General features: G+C 41.7%; 1 protein-coding gene across 2 annotated transcripts in view; it reads right to left on the reverse strand.

Annotated features, from left to right (window-relative positions):
* LOC149307295 (tropomodulin-2) overlaps positions 1-21,064 on the reverse strand; it is a 39,435-nt gene that overhangs the window by 18,000 nt on the left and 371 nt on the right. The window contains exons 1-3 of one of the 2 annotated variants that reach the window (XM_089538834.1): positions 5,069-5,091; positions 3,907-4,092; positions 2,338-2,494 (exon numbers count right to left, since the gene is read on the reverse strand). In XM_089538834.1, the coding sequence (XP_089394960.1) occupies positions 2,338-2,494; positions 3,907-4,032 (283 nt within the window). In that variant the 5' untranslated portion in view covers positions 4,033-4,092; positions 5,069-5,091. Of the gene's footprint in view, positions 1-2,337; positions 2,495-3,906; positions 4,093-5,068; positions 5,092-21,064 lie in introns of those variants that run through there. The other variant, XM_089538833.1, reaches the window with a different exon arrangement.

The raw sequence follows: 21,064 nt of genomic DNA on the forward strand, positions 1-21,064 counted from the left end.
ATTTGTGATTTTTCTGTAGGCTGTTGCCATCCTGTGTTCTTATGGGGAAGGTGAACAAGATCTTGACAAGATTTGTTCAGAGAGGGGGTTTTTTTGTGTCTGTCTTCCTCTGAGGCTAAGAGCGTGTGACTTGCCCAAGGTCACTCAGTGGGTTTCTGTGCCCAAGCGGAGATTTGGACTCTGTTTTCCAGAATCATAGTCCAATAATAATATTTCTACAGTATGGTAATCATGAACGCAGGCAGGATGGGGCTGAGAGAGCCTGAGTTAGGGTTGTAATCCATTTGAATCCATTGGCATTTATTTCTGAGTCTAAAAGAAATCACAAGCAGTGGTCAAACAACCTTCCCTAGAAAGAGGTAAGCAATTGCTAAGATAGAGACCCTGGATTTTGTTTCTTGGATTCTGCCAGTAAAGCTTAGAATCCTTTTTCTCTCCACACCCACAACACACAACCCCAGCATGTTCTGCATTCTAATCAAAACCATACATCTGACTTTTAACATATATAAAGAACTATCCCCACCCACTGAATCTTCATCTCCCAGCCAGCTGGTTGGCGTTGGATAGATTTTTATTGTTCAAGAATTCCCAAGTGAAGCAATCTGTTTCAAACACAAGGCAAATAAACTGGGTTAGATGAAGAAAGTCGGGAGAAATATAACTGCAGGCATTTCTAGGAAGAATTAGAAAGATTGGCTTCGAATATCATGCCTCCAGTATTCTTTCCACCTCTCTCTCTCTGAGATGACGCATGCAACTCCGACTTTTCTTTTTTCTTTTGATAACTCCAAGAAGTGCCAATACATACACACAAACTTACTAATGATGTCAAAGTACCTCACCAAACTATAACCTCAGGATGCCATAGGAAGGAACTGTGATAGTTAAATTAGTATCAAACTCCTATAATGGTGCAATACAGAAATATCCCTGCTGTCTCAGCTTCCTTTCAATGAGTGAAAATGGCAACATAGCCCAAAAGAGCACCGTTCCAAGAAGAATCAAGCTGCTAAGCTTTCCAAATAATCATCCCACAAGCATGTACACTGCAGGGTCTGCCAAAATAAAGCCTGCGGTCAGAAACACCACGCAGCTCAGTTGTTCCGCCAGCACTGCTCACGCCTAACCCTTATGCAACAATTGTCACTTTTCTGCCAGCTTTGAATGAGTAGCTTCATCTTGCATAACAGCCTGGAGGGCTTCCCATCATCGCGCCAGGCTCATTTGTATGTTAGCAACACAAGTCTTTACAGGTGATGCATGGCTCAAAGGGAAGAAGAGGGAAGAAGGTGAGACTTCAAAGATTGAGAAAACAAGTTGTACATGGAAGAGGGAAGCTAGCTTTGCATTGTCTGGTAAATATTGCTATTTGGAGAGAAATACCCTACATTTGATTTTCCTTCATCCTCTTCAGAGTTCATCTGATTTTGGATAGGCACTTCAAGTGAACCCTGAAAGAGGGTGCTTTCATTGTTTCAATGGAGGCTTTATACCAAGACAAAACAACCAGCTGGAAAATAGTGGTTTTAAGACAGACACACAGAGAACAAGCCATCTTGGAGAGGTATTGGCCTAGAAAGTTCAGTATACAAATCCTGCAGAAAGACTTGCATTGCTGCTGGGCTGAACCTTGGGTTTTTTATATCTATATCAAAAAACTGACAGCAAGCTCTGGTGAGTCCAGTCACATTGGTAAGGTTTCAGATAAAGCCCTAGTTCTACATTGTCTACCTGCCATCCAAGGAACAGCCAAGTTAGTTAGGTATGGAGAGACTCCTCACCAGAGAAGCTAGGCACCAGCTAATAAACCCATCTCTCTAGGACTGTCCTTGTAGTAGGCAGCAGAAAACATGTGTTCAAATGATTGCTTGATTTACAAAGGCAAAGACATTGGGAGTAAGTGACATATGAGTATTTCCCCTCTAAGAAGGCTGATCCTTTTCATGTGCAATGCATGTCACACAAGTGATTTGAATAAGAGCAGCAGAGCATTTGCGTTTCACTTCCTTTTCCTACTTCTTCCCATCACTGAGTTTGCCTCTTGTTTTAAACAGTAGCAGCATAATGAGTTGTCCTTTTAACTGAACTATCATTAATAAGACCCCTGAAATCACTCTTGCTAAACATCACAGTAAAATCTAGGAAAGAAAGCAAGGAGAAAAACAGATACTGATTTAAAAAGGATACTACAGATGAAAAGTAATTGTCCTGGGTAGGTTAAACACGAAACATGACATTGATCTTTCTCAGGGCAACTGCAGGAAGAAATTACATAGCATATACATTGCTCTGTATCGTTGTTCTAGTGCTCCAACATGCATAATAAAAATGTACCTTTCTTTTCTCCTGTGAAGGGTACAAAGTCTTCTCTGTCCTCGTGCTCCAGAGCTTGCTTCTCTAAGTAGGACAACAGCCGTTCTCGGTCAAAGGGTCCTGTGGCAGGTTTACTGGTCTGATCCTTCTGTCGGAAGCCTGCTGGCAAAAGTGCATTCTTCCAAAGAGGAGACAAGAGAGATGGAATTGGTTCTCTTCAGTAGGGTGGTGACCATTCCCATGTGATGTTTAAGTACGGATCCTTATCTTGCTCACATTAAAGGCTGGATTAAAATCTGGAGTGGATTACCTAGCCCACTGAAATGAAAGACACCAGCTACCACTGTGCCAGAGGTTCAATAGACATACAAACATGTTTTGTATCTCACAACTCTTCTTCAGTGACATGCTAAAAGTAAAATTGTGCACGATCAATCAGCAATGTAGGATTATGTTCAAAAAGTGTTGGATCAAAATACTGCAGGCCAACTATTAACTGGAGCCAGTTATACAGAGGTTCACTGGTTACTACTCAATTTCATTTCAAACTGCTTTATGAGTTGGGTGCAGGCTCTCTGGAAGAAATGTAGGGCCCGAACAGACAGTTGCTTCGGCTGGGTCGCTTTGGAGCTATGCTGTTTAAATGACACATGCATTTTAAGAGGCCAAAAGCTGCACCAAAGCTGTGCTCCAGTCCTTGGCTTTGGTGCAGCTTCTGGCCTCTTAGGACGCATGCAGCATTTAAACAGCATAGCTCCAAAGAGACCTGAAGCAGCTTTATTTTGGCCTGTCTGTTTGGGCCTTTGTATCCAATACAAGCCTGTTAGGACTTTGAGTTCTTCAGGGGACATGCCATATTTAATGAAGAAAGGGCCTTCTTGGTGGCTGTTCCCAGGCTGTGGCATCTCCAAGAAATACTAGGCTGCCCTTCCACCAGCAGTTTTTATTAAAGCTGACTTTTGGCCATAACTGATTCCTTAGTAAAGGTCTTTTAATGAGCAGATGATTTATTTTTGGCGTTATTTTTATTCTTATTTATTGATCTTTAATATCAATCAGTTGATATTATCAATTTAATGTTATTGATTGAACAAGATTTAATATTATAATTCCTTTAACTGCACTTCCATATGATAACATTTGCATTTTTAATTCATATCTGATTTTTAATCTTGCTATAAACTACCCTCAGCTGAAGTTCTGGGGAAAAGGAGCAATGAATGTCTCTAGCCAATCGCTTGTATATAATTTCTTATGTTGTATACACACATTTTTTTAAAAATCAGTTGGGCAATTGTAATAATCAGGACCAGAATCCAGTTTGAGGGGGCCCTTGACAAAGTATTTCTATGTCCCCTCATATCAACAGTAGCAGTGAACAACTCTATTTCAATCAGTACTAGACAGCTAAGTCCACAATCCAGCTATGATTTTAATTTCCCACAATGTCCTTAAAAATGCACAGTACCAGAAATGAAAATAGTAGGTGCCATATTAAACTACTTTTAAGAAGACCAGGGTACATCTCAGAAGCAGGTTTTTAATACAACCCTGCAACCTGGAAATCCATCTTTGTCCTTTAGTACAAACCTCTGGATCCAGGTCATCAAGAACACATTCTAGCTGTTTCAGTTCATCCTCAGAGAGTTTGCTGAGAATTTCATCTTCATTGATGTTCTTGTATTTCTCCAGTTCTTTTCTGAATGGTACTGACATGACTCCTTTTCAGGCCTTGACGTTTACTTGTCAACCATTCAAAGAGCAGTCTTCGAATCTCTGTGAAAAAGGAGAGTTTTTCCATTTCTCTCTGTTTTACTTAGGCTCACGATGTATAAATGGCATGTCAACAATGGCATGGATGGAGGGATGGAGAGAGAGATGACACCTAGACAGATAAACAAACAGGCAGAATCCTAAACATTTGGTCCTATGTTGTGCCCTCCCTTCAGAGTTACAATCAACTCCCGCTCTTGCTGTTTTTAGAAAGGGTTTAAAGATGCATCTCTCCATCTCTGACTTTTAAAATGTTGCCTTTCTTTCAGATGGATCCTCAACTCTTAAGGCACTCTGACAAGGTAGACTTGTAAAATAACCTGTCCAGGTGAAATGCCCTATCTCTATCTAACTCAATGAACACACTTCATGGAAGAAACCAGAAGAGGTGTATTGAAAAGATCAGCACAGTAGCACATCCTTTGTCAGATCTGATTTAACAAGCTAAAGGGCTGTGCAGACCAGCCATTAAGGCTGGCCTGGGGGCAGAGTTGGGGCATGGTGTCCATATGATGCATGCCCCAACTCCGCCCCCATGGCAGTGTGATGCAGCGTGCTGCACCATGCAGTGTGTGGCGTCATGGCACTCCTCTGGCACTGCTTTTTGTGGTTCTTTTTTGTGCCCTGGAAAGGCAGAGAAACAGAGAGAAGAGTGCTTGGAATCACACGCCGCAGCCCCAATCTGGCAAAGATGGAGACGGTTACAGGCCGCCCCTTAGGGGTGGTCTGCACAGCCCCAAAGGTTCACTTCTATCCCCTCTCCAGATTCCCTTTGTATTCCCATGAAAAGCCAAACACTATATGGCCTTGGTTCACACACAATTCCCTGCAGCTGCTTACATCCCTCTTCTTACCCAAGCTCTACTACAGCAAGGCTAAGCAGGCCTAACTATAACATAACATAGGGGCAACTCTGGCATCAGGGCAGGTGATTTTCCACAGTAGCCTTCCCAGAGTTCCTTTAGCTTTGGGGACTTACCAAAAGCCAGACATTGTCGAAACAGGCTACTCAGGAACTAGCAGATTACTCTCCATGTGGTGATGGAGATTACTTTTCTCTTCCTTGCTGCTGCTTTCATTGCACCACCTTGAAGAAAGTGCATTATGCCAGTTTAATGAACTGCTAATCCAGTGCACAAACTGGATTCTGGCCTTAGTCTTCAGTCTTGGTCATTGACTTGTCCTACATGTCCATCTTTCCAGGTTCAGCTCATGCTGCTGCTGCTGGCCATGGCCCAACCCTGATGGTGTGATGCAGGCAGCAGCATGGAGCTATAACCTTTTCTCCCATACCATTTTCCTGAAGAATATACCTAATTTCAAGCCCCAGTTGGGGGGAAAAACAACAACAGGTATATGCACAAAAGCTACTCGCAAAAGGATTAAAGAAACAAAGGTCCAAAACACACTGCAAAAATAATCCAGTTTGAGACCACTTTAACTGCCCTGGCTCAGTGCTAAGGAATCCTGGGAATTGTAATTTATTGTGGCACCAGAGCTCTCTGACAGAGAAGATTATATGTCTCACAAAACTATGATTCCCAGAATTTCCTAGCATTGAGCCAGGACAGTTAAAGTGGTCTCAAACTGGATTATTTCTGCAGTGTGTTTTGGACCAAAGTTCTCTATCATCTCTATCATCTTTTAGCTTTGGCCTTGAACCTCAGTGCTAGTTACCTAACAGGGTGCTGTGTTTTATTTTGTATTACTACTGGCAGACTGGCAACTCAAGAAAACCTTAATAAATGAACAGGGTTATGCAAAACCAGCAGCCAAAGAGAATTAGTATAATCCTTTGCTGTTTTGTGCTGCTAAATATCAGCATTAGTTTTACAAAAGCTGACTTAATCCACATTATAGCTAACACTCTACTCTTTTGAGCATTAAGCCTTTTTTTAATTTTAAAGATAGATGTGCCAGAAATATGTTGTACAAATTCTACAGAGATGGTCAAGATTATGTGAAGCAAATTTTCAGGAAACCATTAAGGCATCAGTATACCTATGGATAAACATCCAACTGCTGGTATTCTAGCCAGGAGTCATTTGCAGAGCTGAAAAACCTATGAGGAGATTAATGCTTTCAGGGACTGTATTATAAGATTTACAACTGTTCATGACATTTTAATAATACCTTTAAGTAAGTCAAAGCAAACTTGACTCAGAAATATACAGGACCAGGGCATTCAGTGCAGCTGAGTCTGGATGTAAGACTGAATAACAATAGAGAATTCATGAATGGATCACAGACTACTGCACTCCCCTTATAACTCTTCTCCTCTAATACATTCACAAGGAGATCAAAAGTTCAATTTCCATCTGATCATGATTTGTTGTTATGACCAGATCTGAAACTATAGTTAATCTCTACCATGGCTTAAAGGCAGTTTTCCTTAATCTTTTAGTGTCCAGAGGTATCCGTCTATAGTTCCCATCATCTCCAGGTCCCACCAGCCATGTTTGCTGGAGATGATGGGAATATGGTTCCATCTGGATGACACCAGGCCCAGGAAGCCTAGTTTAGGGAGAAAGCCAAGATCATGAGCCATGGCCTAAACCTGGTTTGTTTCTCAAACTACAGTTAAGACGAAATAAATTTTCAATCAGAGTGGGAAAGTGCTGTATTGGAACTAATATCAAAGCTCAATTGTGTTCCTTTGGATTTAGAAGCACAACGGCTTCCTCTCCCACTACCAGCATTCATTTTCTTGACAACCTGATCACACAGCAAAACAAAGTGGAAACAGGGCCAGAAAGAAGACTATTTCTCTGTGTCTTGCCACATGATGTCACAGTGCATCAGTTTTCTTCCTGTGGGAGGTGGTTGTAAAGGGATGTCTTTTGTTGAACTGACTTTTCCAGCTAGACAAAAGATGTGCTTTTACAACCGTCTCCCACAGGAAGAGAACTGAAGCACTACAACATCATGCGGTAAAGCACAGAGAAAGCCGCTACTCTCTGACTCTGTTTCCACTTTGTTTTCTTGTGCAATAAGGCTGTCAACCATGGCAAGATGATTCTTTATTATAAGTTTCTGCTGTTCAGAATAGTAACTTGCTGGGGGTAAGTCAGGAGCAGAGGTTGGAAAAGTTCATTGTTTGGAGACTAGATCTCCCAGCATGGGATGTAGTACCACAGACAGAAGCAGGAACTGATGGTAGCCTGTAATCTCAGATCGCATCAACTGAGATTTCATTCTCTGAAAGGGCATTACAGCTTAATCCCTTTTCAACACAAGGAAAGGGGGAAAGAGCTGGCCATTTCTACATCCTTCTGCTGGTGACAAGTAATGTTTACTTGTTGAGCTCTTAGGAAATTGTCATTTAATCATATGGTTACCATCCTTGCCTTAGTAATGAGATTCTCCTCCACCCTTAGCCTTAAGTGAATAAACCATGTCTGAAACCTGATGCTCTGCAAATTATCTTGCCTACAACTTAATGCTCTGAAAGAGTTTATTAGTCAAATCCTGTATCAGCATCTTCATATTCCAGTTGCCGAGCATCAGGTTTCAGACATGGTTTATTCACTTAAGGCTAAATTGCTGGTTAGATTTTATGAGACAGAATACAGTGAATGAGATAATACCAAGGCAGGTAACAAGAACTAAAGCTACTCAGCAAATGTGGATCTAATGGACACTAAGAATTAAGGTTGTGAAGGTGTAGATGAGCCAAGAAATTCTGGGGAGCAGTCCATGCTGTCATTGTAAAAATTATTCATGTTAGATTTCAGTTGGACCCTAAAGTTTACCTACTCAGTATGTGCGAAAACAAGGAAGTAGAAAATAAGTATGGGGAATTTTTATTCTACGCAACTACAAGCGGCAGGATCGTCTTTGCTAGCAAATGGAGGGCTACGGACTACCCTACCACCGATACTTGGCTGATTAAACTATCTGAACTGGTTCGGATGATAAACTTACTATCAGTTTGAGAGGTCAAGATTGGGAGAAATGTAAGAAAGTCTGGGAACCCTTCTATAAATATATTGATGAACATTGGGTAAAGGATGATAGACAATTATATATGTATATAATTCAGCTTTAAGAGGTTCAAGGGACAGATATTGTATATAGATAAGACTATAAATAGAGAATTATATGGATAGTTCATAACTATTTAAATTCTAATTTATACTATGCCCTTAGTAACTAGAACTAAGTAGTAATGGTATTTACTATAAGTACAAATATGACTTGGTTTGAATTCAGGGAGTCAATCTTTTGTGTTTTTGTTTCTGTAAAGTTATGTGTAAAGATGTTTAAATTTAGTGTACATTTTCTGTGCTTTGTTCTTTTTTGCCTTGTTTGGTTTTGTTCTGTTTTGTCCTTAGGTGTTGTGTAATGTGTCTCTATTATGTGACTGTGAAGATGTTTTGTGATGTTCGACTGGTCGAGAGGTAACTGTTATTGTTTTTTAACCCAATAAAATTATTTAAAAAAAAAAAAAAGTTGTCACTTGCTCACAGTGGTATGTGGTAAATTCTGAAGTTCAGGCGCTCATGATAGTTCCTATAGCCATGATCCAAGAAGAACTGAAAAAGGCAGGCAGGTGCACTGGTCAACGTATGAATGATTCTGTGGCTATAATCCTCTATGGCTCAATGTAGTGTTCGAGTTCTGAATGTGCATTTATGCTAGGCTGAGCCCTTTATCACCCCCTGGACTTTCGATATAACTTCTAAAGCCCTTTCTCCTGCATGGCCACTCTTGTATCTCATGGGGAAAAGTTAAGATCAACTGCTTACTTTGTTTTTATTGTATACTAATTAGTAATATTTTAGGGATATTTTAATCATGCAATGTTGTTGTTTAAGATTGTATGCCACTTGGCAGGTTTTTTTTCTTTTCTTTTTTGACCTTTACTATGTAAAGTGTTGTGCAAACTTTACAGTACTCTAATAATAATACGTAATAATAAGTGTATGGCATACAATATAACTAAAAAGGTACCGGTACACTGGATAAGGAATTTATTTAGCCTTTGTTAAGTTAAAATGGTACTGTATATCCATTTGGAGGGGATGAATTAATTGTAAGTAACTAGTTGTTTGCAACTGGTTACTTCCCAGCTCAAGCTAGTGGCTTTCACAGAAGAATCCGGGGAGAGAGAAAGAGATTCTCTTTATCTGAGAGTTATTTACTCATGAAAATGAAGTCTACCTCCAATTAAAAAGGCATTTATCTCACTGGCTGCAGTTCTTCACTAATGTGCCCAGACAATCGGAGCTTTGGTGTTCACTTGGCAAAGATGCCCCGGTAACTGCATAGCTGTTTCTGAACATCAAACTCACACACTTTTTCTTTGATCTGGAGAAGATGAAAGAGTTCAGTGTTCGGAGAAAAATGGGGGGTTGGAGGGAAAAGAAAGAAAAGCATATCTCCCCACTTTGATGAGTGGGAAACATCCAGCGGATTTGGACAACACAAGTATTGTGAGCTCAAAATCCAATGATGGAAACTATCACGCCATTAATCCTCCTGCCCAAGCTCATGGCCCTAAACTCAACCCTTCCTCCAGTCGATCAGCCTTGGTCCAGGCCTCGGAGGTGGAGAAGAACTGCTGGACCTGATCCCATTCCCCACGACTACTCCCCTCTCCTTTTGTGTCGTGTCTTCTTAGATTGTAAGCCTGAGGGCAGGGAACTGTCTAACTAAAAGACTGTATGTACAGCGCTGTGTAAATTTACAGCGCTTTATAAATAAAAGTTAATAATAATAATAATAAGTGAAAGGTGATTGCATAATCAGCTACATTAATTTGGCAGAAACATGGGCAGTGACTATTAAAACAGTGGTAGACTCGAGGTCTGGGGTCAACAATGAGCCTTTTGGGGGCATTCTTCCAGATCTCAAGGTTTCCCCATGTGGCCATGTCCCTTTCCCCATAACATCATAGGGCTCCCAGCTTTTGTAGTTGGGGGGCCATTCTTAAAGGTTGAAATGCCTCTTTGCAAGTTTACTTGTAGAATGTACACTATTGGCAGGTTTCATTTTTATCGATTTTATTGTTTGTATGTACAGTGTTGTGTAAATCTACAGCGCTATACAAATAAAGTATTATTATTATTATTATTATTATTATTATTATTATTGGCAGTAACAACTTAAAGATAAAATATGCTGGCATTTTTGTCTTTAACAAATGGGTCCTGGGGCAAATCAAGCCTGAACTCTCTCTAGAAGCCAAAGCGACTAAACTCAGGCTGACATGATTCATTAGAAAACACAATAATTCTTGGTAAGACAGAAGACTATAGGAAAAGAAGAAGACTGCATTGCAGGCAGAGAGACTAATCAAGCCCTGAGTTTGCAAGATCTGAACAGGGCTGTTGATAACAAGATGTCATGGTGATCTTTCACACATAGATTCACCATAAGTCAAAGGGACCATAAGTCAAAGGTGTCCCTTCTCCCAAGTGCCATTTTCTGGCTTCCCGCTGTGTCGGAGAGACAACAGGAGGCTAAGAATGGTAGGGGGGAGGAGGAACAGGCGCACGCATGCCGCTTCCACTTTCTCCCTTGCCCGTGCCTGGCGAAATGGCGTCGCGTGCCACTTCTGGCATGCATGCCATAGGTTCGCCATCACGTCTCTACAGCATTCTTCCCATTCAGTGGAAGCCAGTGTAGTATAGTGGTTTGAGTGCTGGACTAGGTCTCTGAAAACTAGGGTTCAAATCCTGGCTTGTCCATGGAAACTCATGGGGTGACTGGGCAAGTCACACTCTCTCAGCCTCAGAGGATGGCAATGACAGACTCCCTCTCAATGAACTTGCCAAGAAAACCCTGTGACAGGTTCACCTTAGGATCACCGTAAGTCAGAAATGACTTGAAGGCACACAACAACTACAGTCCCTTCCACATTTGAACCTCCCAAAGTGTTGCGGATAAATCATTTTGTGTAAAAAGCACATGATTTGTTTGTGTAAAAACCTATTATCTGTGCAGAAAAAAAGGTAGGAAACAGCATTTTCTGCACAAACAACAGGAGCCCATAATTATAGTGTTACCACTCCATGGTTGTATCCTATGGGCTTCTGTGTTTTGTAATTTGGTGAGGCACTAGAGAGCTCTGGCTGAGAAATCTAAATACTAGTCTATTCTTTTCTTGAATGTCAGAAAGTCTATTTTTCAATAGGAATGCATAATAACAAACATTCTTTCCATCCCTACTTAGAAGTACCTTTTTCCCCTGTAATGTTTCAAGAGATGGGGCACTGAGATAGGAAGGAAAAAATGCCAGCTGTTCCACCTGTTGTGTGTTGCATGTTGTTTGCCTTCAAGTCATTTCCAATTTATGGTGACCTTAAGGCGAACTTATCACAGGGGTTTCTTGGCAAGTTTCTTCAGAGCAGCTGATCCTCAAATGACAGGGAAGCCAACAAGGGCAGAAGGACTTCAATACAGTCAAAGTGAAGGGAATCAGATGCGGAAAGAGCTCCTGCCTGTTGGTCAGTTCTGACAATGAATTTCACTGGACTGGATCTATAGTTTCTTAAATAAAGGTTTTAAATAAAGGTTTTCTGAGTTTTAATTACAGAAGCCTGATTTTCTGAACTTGGTATCCTGTAGGCCTTAACATGAAGAGCCTGCCAGTCCATCCAAGATGCTTCCTCTCTATTTTGATGCCAATGGTTGGCAAAACACTTCAAAGAGGCAGGGCCTGCCAAAGAATTTATTCGGCCTGAAGCAAAGAACAAAAGGGCACCCATGCACCAATTCCTTCCATGTAGAGAAATGTCCCAGTTTTGCTTTGTCAAACGCTGGAGGCTATGACCTCCAGGTTTGCCTACTTCCACCACTATCCTCAGCAAATGACGTTCAACCTATGCTATAATGCTTCAGAACTTGGAACCAACAAGGCTAACTAGCTATAATGACAGGCCTTCCCTACTCATTACATCTTATGACAATGAATTCCACAAGTGGATCATGTATTTGTGTGAAGAAATCCTTCCTCTCCTCTGTCCTACATGGCTGTGAGTCAGTTTCCTGGATGTAGGTCTCCAAGATCCAATGTTATAAGAGATATGTCTCACTCTTCATTTTATGCACTTGCACCCTAAGGCACTTTCTGAAATACAGCCAGGCCACTAGAAAACTTTCGATGTGATCAAAACAAAACAAAACAGAGATAGAAAAACAAAACGAGAGATTGTAAGAAAAGAGGAAGATTCAAGAGATGGGTGGGCAATGCCGATGAGGAAGTAGAACCAATGGAGGATCTCAGAAGAAATAATATCCAAGTGACAGGAAAGGAAATAGGTGCAAATAGTCAGATACAGAAGTAAATCTGGATTGGACTTGCAGGAAAGGGATGTAAAAATTGAAGAAAAAAACCACTGAAAATGTAAGCTACGCAGACGACATCATACTACTAGCAGAAAATAGCAAAGATTTGGAACAACAAATGAAAATGATTGGGAAATGGTACAGGACGCCACATCAGTTAGAATGTATAAATACTACAATTCCCAAAATTCCATAATCTTCAGCCATGGCAGTTAAGTTGGTGTCCACCAGGATTATTTATACAGTATGAATGCAGCCAAAGAAGTGAGCACAATGCTTTGGTTTTACAAGACAAATTGTTCTGTTCGCTGTATTGGACTGCATTGGACTGCAAAATTTACAGGACTTTATCACTCTTTCCCAAATAAACTGATCATGCAACATTTTATGCATTTTTAAATAATCTATGGCATACTGTTCTGGAGAACAAAGCACCTTGTAGCATTTTAAACAAATGCTTTAAAGAATATGGTTTCATACACTAGAAGCCTTTTTTGTCAGATGCACGCATATTGCTGCAATAAAATAACACAGCTGCCACTCCATAAACTGTTATAGCTATATATCTTTCTGTGAAGATATTTTTTCAGGAAAGGTAGAATGTTAAGAGTATCAGCGTAAGACTAAAGAGACTGGGTTAAAATCCTCGGCCATTAAGATGCGGGATACATGGGTCCAAGCTCTTGCTCGGTGCAGAAATCTTGCCACTCAGCCGGAGTGGGAATTATGTTGGCCTCCAGGTATTGTTCAGCTTTTTTCTCCATTCCAACAGGATGAGAGACTATTTATTTATTCATTATACCAGCTTTCTCTCAGCACAGGATCCAAGGAGATATCTGCATGCCAGCAATCACTTAGATATTAGGGGATCTTGGGTGAGTCACTCTCACCAAGACTTGCTTCACAATGTTGTTAGAAGGAAATGGGGTGAGGGAGAAACGAATACAGTGTAGAGGAAGGGTAAAGTATTTTACAAACATGTAATAACTACCTTCAAGAAGAAACTATTTCAGTGCTTACCAAAGGAAAACTGTCTGCACACAAAACTCAGAGATAAGCCAATACATTCTCAAGCCATGTCATGTTTTCCCACAAGTCACTGTTTCCATTCAGAAAGAGTCCTTGTTTCAAAAAGCAATTAAAGCCATGGTTAACCAAGGTCATAATCTTGTAAATGGCTTCTTTGGACTCCTGCAAAGGGAGTTTCCCCATTATGCTTCTTGAGATTCTTCTTTTTTCCCCCCTCCCCAACTTGGAAATGACATTTCATGGGAACACAGACTGTCTTCAGTGAATTTGCATCATTCTGAATAGTCCTTAAAGCGTGTGGGAATCATGTGCCCCACCAAGACCCTTGGACTGTAACTTCCAGAATGCCTCACCACTGGCTATAGTAGCCAGGATGGCTGGCAATTGAACTTGAACATCTGGACAGCTGAAAAATTACAGTCAATAGCAGTGATCATATACATTTCCACCTTGCTCTCATCTTGAAGAGTCTGAGTCATATAGTAGCTTGAGTGATGGACTAGGACTCTGGGTTCAAATCTGCTACCACCCATGGAAACCCATTGGTTGACCTTGGGCAAGTCACACACTCTCAGCCTCAGAAGAAGGCAATGGCAAACTCCCTTTGAACAAATGTTGCCAAGAAGATCTTGTGATTGGGTCAACATAAGTTAGAAATGACTTCAAGGCACACAACAAAAATGAGTCTTGTATCAGAGAATCATAAAATTGGAAGGAACCCCATAGAGTTAGAAGGGATTTGGAACATAATTCAGTTCAGCTCCTTGTTCAGTGCAGAAATTTCACAGGAGTGGGGTTCCTGTGAGCCTCCAAGTATTGTTTGACTGCAGTTCCTTGCCATCTTTACTATAGGTTATGTTGGTAAGGGCTGCTGGGACTTGCAATCTAAGTTTGGATAGGTATGACTCCCAGTCCTGATCAGAGCATCCTTGACTGGTGGTCATCCAGCTTCTGTTTAAATACCGATTTGCCAAGAAGGGCCCACGACCTCCCACAGCAATTTGTTCAACTGGCTGAACAGTTCTTCTCAGGAACACTTCTCCCAATGCCTACACAAAATCTGCTTCCTTGCAATTTCTACCCATTAATTCTAGTCCTACCATTGAAAGAAAGAGAGAAAAAGTCTACTCCAACTTAGAAGTAACTACTCTTCAAATGCTCAAGACTGCTACGGTGACTACTTTTAATTTTCCTTGACCCAGGCTAACCATATCCTGCTTTGTCAACCATTCCTCATAGACCTTGATTTCCACATCTTCACCATCCTGGTATGGAGCTCATTTTACTTAAAAGCAAACAACTTCCTTGGTCTTTCTCCACTGCACCAGAATGGGAGACAATATCTGCATCACTGCGTAGTACATAATGAAGTGTGTGGATGGGTAATGAAAGATTGTGGATGATGATGATGACGATGATGATGATGATGATGCTTCCATTTTGCCTTGGCTGTTCCAGCAAAAGTGCCAAATAGCATCACCCATGGTGGGTAACTTGCTTTATCTTGTTTGCCTTCAAGTAGTTTCTAACTTATGAGAACCCTAAGGCAAACCTATCCCAGAGTTTTCTTGGCCTGTTTCTTTAGAGGGGGTTTGCCATTGCCTTCCTCTGAGGCTGAGAAAGTGTGACTTGTCCAAGATCACCCAGCGGGTATTTATGGCTGAGCTGGGATTTGAACCCTTCTCTCCAGAGGCATAGAAGTTTATCACATAGGAGGCTAAGTGTCTAAATCCCATGCAAAAGCTGGATTTAAATTCAGGAAAAAATTCCACAAAAGCAGGATCGTTTTCACACTCATGAGGGGCATTGAGCATTAACACAAAAGCAAACTGCACAGAAAGTGGACAAAATCAGTCATTTTTTTACTTTTTGGGAGAATCCCAAAAGTAAAAAGCAGCCAATGTGGTCCACTTTCGGTGCTGTTTGTTTTCACATTGATGCGCGATGCCCATGAAAACCATCTCGCTTTTCTGGGATTTTTTTCACTTTCTGTATGCGTTAATATGTGAAGTCGTATGAAAATGATCACACTTTTGCGGAACTTCCCTGTTTTAAATCCCATTTCTACATGGGATAAAACCCTGTGTGATAAATTCCATAGTCCATTATACCATGCTGGCTACACAATGTAGTATCATGCACGCCATAAACATTTTAGCAGAGCAGCTGGCTTCACCATTTGACAAAGACTGCCAAGAGTTCTTTACCCATTTCCTTTGTACCTGGACCCTCTTCTCCAAAGGATTTAGAGCAATACTGTAGCATGACTGAGCAACTTAGTGAATACAAGGGCCAATTGTGTGCCCCTACAACTTTTGCCAAAAATGCCAGAATCCCAAGTGGCTGGAAGTCTATTTCTAGTTTTGAAAAACTGGAGCTACTTAAACCATGAAGGAAGCAGTGAACCTATTCAAAATGTGAATTGTTACTCCTGAAGGGTTTGTTGTTGTTGTTTACCAAACTTCGATGTATGATGACCTTGTGAATGTAGATGACAAGGCACCAGAAAAATGTAGGACATTACACAATAAAACCTAAAAACAATAAACGTAAATTCATGCTTCTTAACTATGTTCACAATGGAGGACATTTTGAAATTCCTCCTGGACTGAAGGTTGAAATGTAGGACATGTCTTGGAAAAGGAAGACCTCTGGCCACTCTGTGCGAATGAGGGCCAGTGTGGGGTAGTAATCTGACTGTTGGACTAGGACTCTGGAGACCAGGGTTCAAATCTCCGCTTGGCCATGGAAACCGACCAGGTGACCTTGGGCAAGTCACACTCTCTCAGCTTCAAAGGGAGACAAAAGCAAATCCCCCTCTGAACAAATCCTGCCAGAAAAACCCTGTGACAGGTTTGCCTTAGGGGTACCATAAGTCAGAAATTCCTTGAAGGTGCCAAGATGAAGGCACACAACAAGAACAAATGAATGAGAGACCTTAAGGGTCCCAGGCTTCCTTGACTAAGTCAATCTACCTGTAGTGCAGCCTCGCTCTTTTCCTACTGCCTTTCACCTTACCAACATTATTGTCTTTTTCAATGAGTTATGTCGTCTCATGATATGCCCAAAATATCACACCCTCCATTTAGTAGTCATCTTCACTTCTAGTTAGAGTTGGGGACTTCTAGGAAGCCAATTCACTTCTTTTTCCCCACGGAAAAGGAGCAATTTATGGAATCTGAAGAGTCTAAGGCTCACACAAACAGCCTGAGAGTCTCTTAAACTCCCATATTGTACTGAGTTAGGCCAATGTTTCATCAGTAAATGTGCCTGCTCTGAAAACAGTGTTTCATTCTTTGGGGGCTAGCTTCCTTCCTAGCTCTGAACACACTCCAATATTTCACAGATGAAAACTGGAGCACATGTGGCCAAGCATCATCAGAGTGTGGTCAAGACAGCAAATGGTATCAGTGAGGGAGAACACACAAGCTAGGAGAGGCTACAGCAGTTGCTTTTGCCTGAGCCTACAGGGAAGGGCAGGTTTCCACCATCACCCCTTCCTCTCTCTACTGTCTAGTTTGGTAAGGCTCTCTGGCAGACCCCAGGATTCCCTTGGATAGAGCCATGACAGTTCAAGTGGAATCATAATACTAACAATGCAGTGTGCAAGGGCCCCAGCACTGGATCTCATATTCCACATGCAGTTGCAACACAGATTTCTATAGAGGCCATAAAACAAATGGATGCTGAAGACCTCAAAATAGATAACCATTTTCAATATCATGTTTCAGTCATTAATCAAAATAGAGACTGTAATCAAGAAATCAAGAAGAAACTAAGACTTGTAAGAGCAGCTATGAAGGAGGGACGTAAAAAGAGATCCCAGCTCAACATTAGGAGGAACTTCCCGGCAGTAAGGGCTGCTCGACAGTGGAACACATTCCCTCAGAGAGTGGTGGAGCCTCCTTCTTTGCAGGTCTTGAAGCAGAGGTTGGATGGCCATCTGTCGGGGATGCTTTGATGGAGGGTTCCTGCATGGCAGAATGGGGTTGTTGGACTGGATGGCCCTTGTGGTCTCTTCCAACTCTCTGATTCTATGATCCTATAGGAAAAGTCCTGATCATCAATGTAAAGATATATCATTGACTACCAAAGTCAGGACCATTGTATTTCTGATTACTAATGGATGGATGTAAAAGCTGGACAAAGAAAACAAATATAACAAGAGCTGCATAAACTCATTTGAAATGTGGTGCTGGAGGAAAGTTTGACGGATAACTTGAAGTGCCAAAAAGACAAATAAATGAGCCCAAGCTTGAACTCTCCCTAACAGCCTAAATGACTAAAGGTTACAGTTCTTTAGGCATATCAACCAAGGCTGATGAAAGTCTCATGCATAGGGTCACCATAAGTTGGAGCCAACTTGACAGCAAATAACAACCAGTAGTATAGTATATTGCCAATATTGTTTCTCAAAAGAAGGCTGTGAAGGCTGTGTTGTTGTTGTTGTTGTTATGTGCCTTCAAGTTGTTTCTATCTTACAGCAACCCTACAGTGAACCTATGGGGGGGGGGGGTTCTTGGCAAAATTTATTCAGAGGGGGTTTGCTTTGTTCTGAGGCTGAGAGAATCCGATTTGCCCGAGATCGGTCAATAGATTCCCATGGCCAAGCAGGGATTCAAGTCCTGGTCTCTAAAAGTTATAGGAGTTTATCACACAAAGGAGGTCGGGAGTTTATCGTGTAATTACACAAATCGTGTAATTACTCAAAATTATTTCACATAACATTGCACAAAACCAGCCATTAAAGAAGCATTAATGTTCATCTTTTTCCTTTCAGGATTTCAGCAACAATGCATTTCTGAGATCACTTTATTTGCGCAATTGCATGTGATAATCACTCACACCATTACTTGCCACTTGCACTTTATTGGCGGAATGCTTTAAATGCGCTTTAATCTATCTTTAATGCCCCAATTGTATGATAAACTCCATAGTCCAGTGCTCAAACCACCACATCGCACAAGCTCCTCTCCCTTTACATGGTGCTTAGCAGGGACCATCATCCATCTCAAGCAGGTGGTCCCAAATGAGTCAGGAAGATAGGAGTTGAATTGGAGCGGGCAGAGAAAGAAGAAATGTGTTTCTTGGTATGTCAGCTAGTAGTTCTGATGGTTTTTCATTTTCCAAGTAGTGTGACTCCAGGATTCTGTGGTTGTTTTGACAGCGTGTGTGTGTATATAAAGCTAAGCTTATCATACTCCTGGCACGCTGTTTTTGGCATCCACATTTGGCCCAATGCACCTCCCTTGCTCTTCGCCTCGATTACACAACTACAGCTGGATCGCACTGAGGTTGTCTCCTGAGGATGCTGAGGAGGAGCAGATGGAGGCAGCAGGAATGGAGGGGGCTGAAACTGATTTACCCATCAGCTAGGTCTCTTTTAGCTCTTTTTTTTTTTTTTAAAAACAACCAATTTAATTACATTCTTTATTTTAAAAAATACCAAGAGAAAAAGGAACACAGCACTGCAACCGTATTTTTTAAATTTGATTTTAAATCATAGAATCATAGAGTTTGAAGAGACCCAAGGGCCATCCAGTCCAGCCCCCTGCCATGCAGGAACTCTCAATCAAAGAATCCATGACAGATGGCCATCCAGCCTCTGCTTAAAGACTTCCAAGGAGGGAGACTCCACCACTCTCCAAGATTATATATTTCACTTTCCAACAGCCCTTACTGTCAGGAAGTTCCTCCTAATCTTGAGGTGGAATCTCTTTTCCTGGAGCTTACATTCTTTGTTCCAGGTCCTGTTCTCTGGAGCAGCAGAAAACAAGCTTGTTCCCTCCTCAATATGACATTCCTTCAAATATGTAAACAGGGCTATCATACCACCTCTTAACCTTCTCTTCTCCAGGCTAAACATCCCCAGCTCTCTTAGTCATTTCTCATAGAGCATAGTTTCTAGACCCTTCCTACAATTTTAGTCACCCTCCTTTGGACATGCTCCAGTTTCTCAACATCCTTTTCAAACTGTGGTGCCCAGAACTGGACACGGTATTCCAGGCGGGCCTGACCAAAGTAGAATAGAGTGGCACTATTACTTCTCTTGATCTAGACACTATACTTCTATTGATGCAGCCTAAAATTGCATTGGCCTTTTTAGCTGCCACATCACACTGTTGTTCAACTTGTGGTCTACATGGACTCCTAAATCCTTTTCACATGTAGTTTTGTTCAGCCAGGTGGCCTCCATCCTATATCTGTGCATTTCATTTTCCCGCCCTAAGTGCAGTACCTTACATTTCTCCGTGTTGAATTTCATTTTGTTAGCTTTGGCCCAGCTTTCTAGTCTATTCAGGTCATTTTGAATTTTGATCCTGTCCTCTCAGGTATTAGCTACTCCTCCTAATTTGGTGTCATCTGCAAATCTGATAAGTGTGATAAATTCTGTCATCCAAGTCACTGATGAAGAAGTTGAATAGCCTCACCCATTAAGTACTATAAAGCACTACTGCCCCATTTTGCTTCTCATTTTCTACATGCGATGGTTACGACTATCATCATATATATATATATATATATATATATATATATAAATTAGCAACATTAGATGGCAAATTTAACCTGATTTATTAAGGAACAACCCCGGTTACAATAGAATGGCAATCCTGTATCTTCTTGCACCACGAAAAAAGAATGACAACCTCCTTGAGGTTTCTTTCCTAGGAAAGGCTGCATATAAGCTGCACTGTCAGGGTGACCAGAGGTCCTCCTTTTCCAGGGCATGCCCTACAGTTCAACCTTCTGTCCAGGAGGGGATTTCAAACTGTCCTCCTTTTGGAGCCTGACTCAGAAGCATGCATGCGTTTATATTTATAGGAGTGTTTCCAGCCTTTCTTTTGGAATGGCCTCCATCTTCCTGGAATGTCCTCCATTTTGCTGTGCCTTGTCCTCCTTTGCAGTGAGGACATCTGGTCACCCTGAGCAATGTTAAAAAGGAACCCGCTCCTTGCCGCATAGAAAGCACCTGCTGAAGAAGAAAGGGCCAGAAACCCTTTTCACTCCTTCTTCCCATAACCAAAATTGCTGGTGTTTTGAAAACATTACTGAGTTTGGGTGCGGTGACAGGAGACTATCCAGGGAATGAATATTCTTGCCTCCACATCCCTTTGCTTATCTCTGGTTCGAGCCTACCTTTTGCAAAAGAACCATGGAAGGCCTCGCCTAACACCCACCATCCCTCCTCCCTGAGTTATGGCTGCAGCAAAGACCCCATTGAAAAAGAAAGACAGACAGACAGAAAGGCCAAGCAAGCATCCTTGCAACAGATGCTAGCCTTGGCTACTCCGGCTTTGTGGCTCAGCCCTCTAGATCTTGGGCCACCATCCTGGTTTCTAAGAGGGCATCTAGGAGGGCACAGACCCAAGAAGCCTGGGCAGGAGCCAAAGAGATGCTAAAGGGAGGCAGTGATGCTGATGGAGGTGTTGCTTGCTGTGGTCCTCACCCTCCATCCCTCCTCCTCTCTGTGCCTATGTTCCCTCTCTCCTCTTTCCAAGCATCCATGCAGGGGGAGGGGGCTAGCCAGACATCCTCATTTTCCAGGACATGTCCTCCACTTCAACCTCCTGTCCTCCAGGAGGCAATCCCCAAATACCCTCCATTTTGAGCATGACTCAGAAGCATGTTGCATCTGTCTTTCCAGGAGTATTTT

The sequence above is a fragment of the Sceloporus occidentalis genome, unplaced genomic scaffold (assembly GCF_023333645.1).
Source record: "Sceloporus occidentalis isolate IW3139 unplaced genomic scaffold, rSceOcc1.0.p SCAF_9, whole genome shotgun sequence".
Lineage (NCBI taxonomy): Eukaryota > Metazoa > Chordata > Lepidosauria > Squamata > Phrynosomatidae > Sceloporus > Sceloporus occidentalis.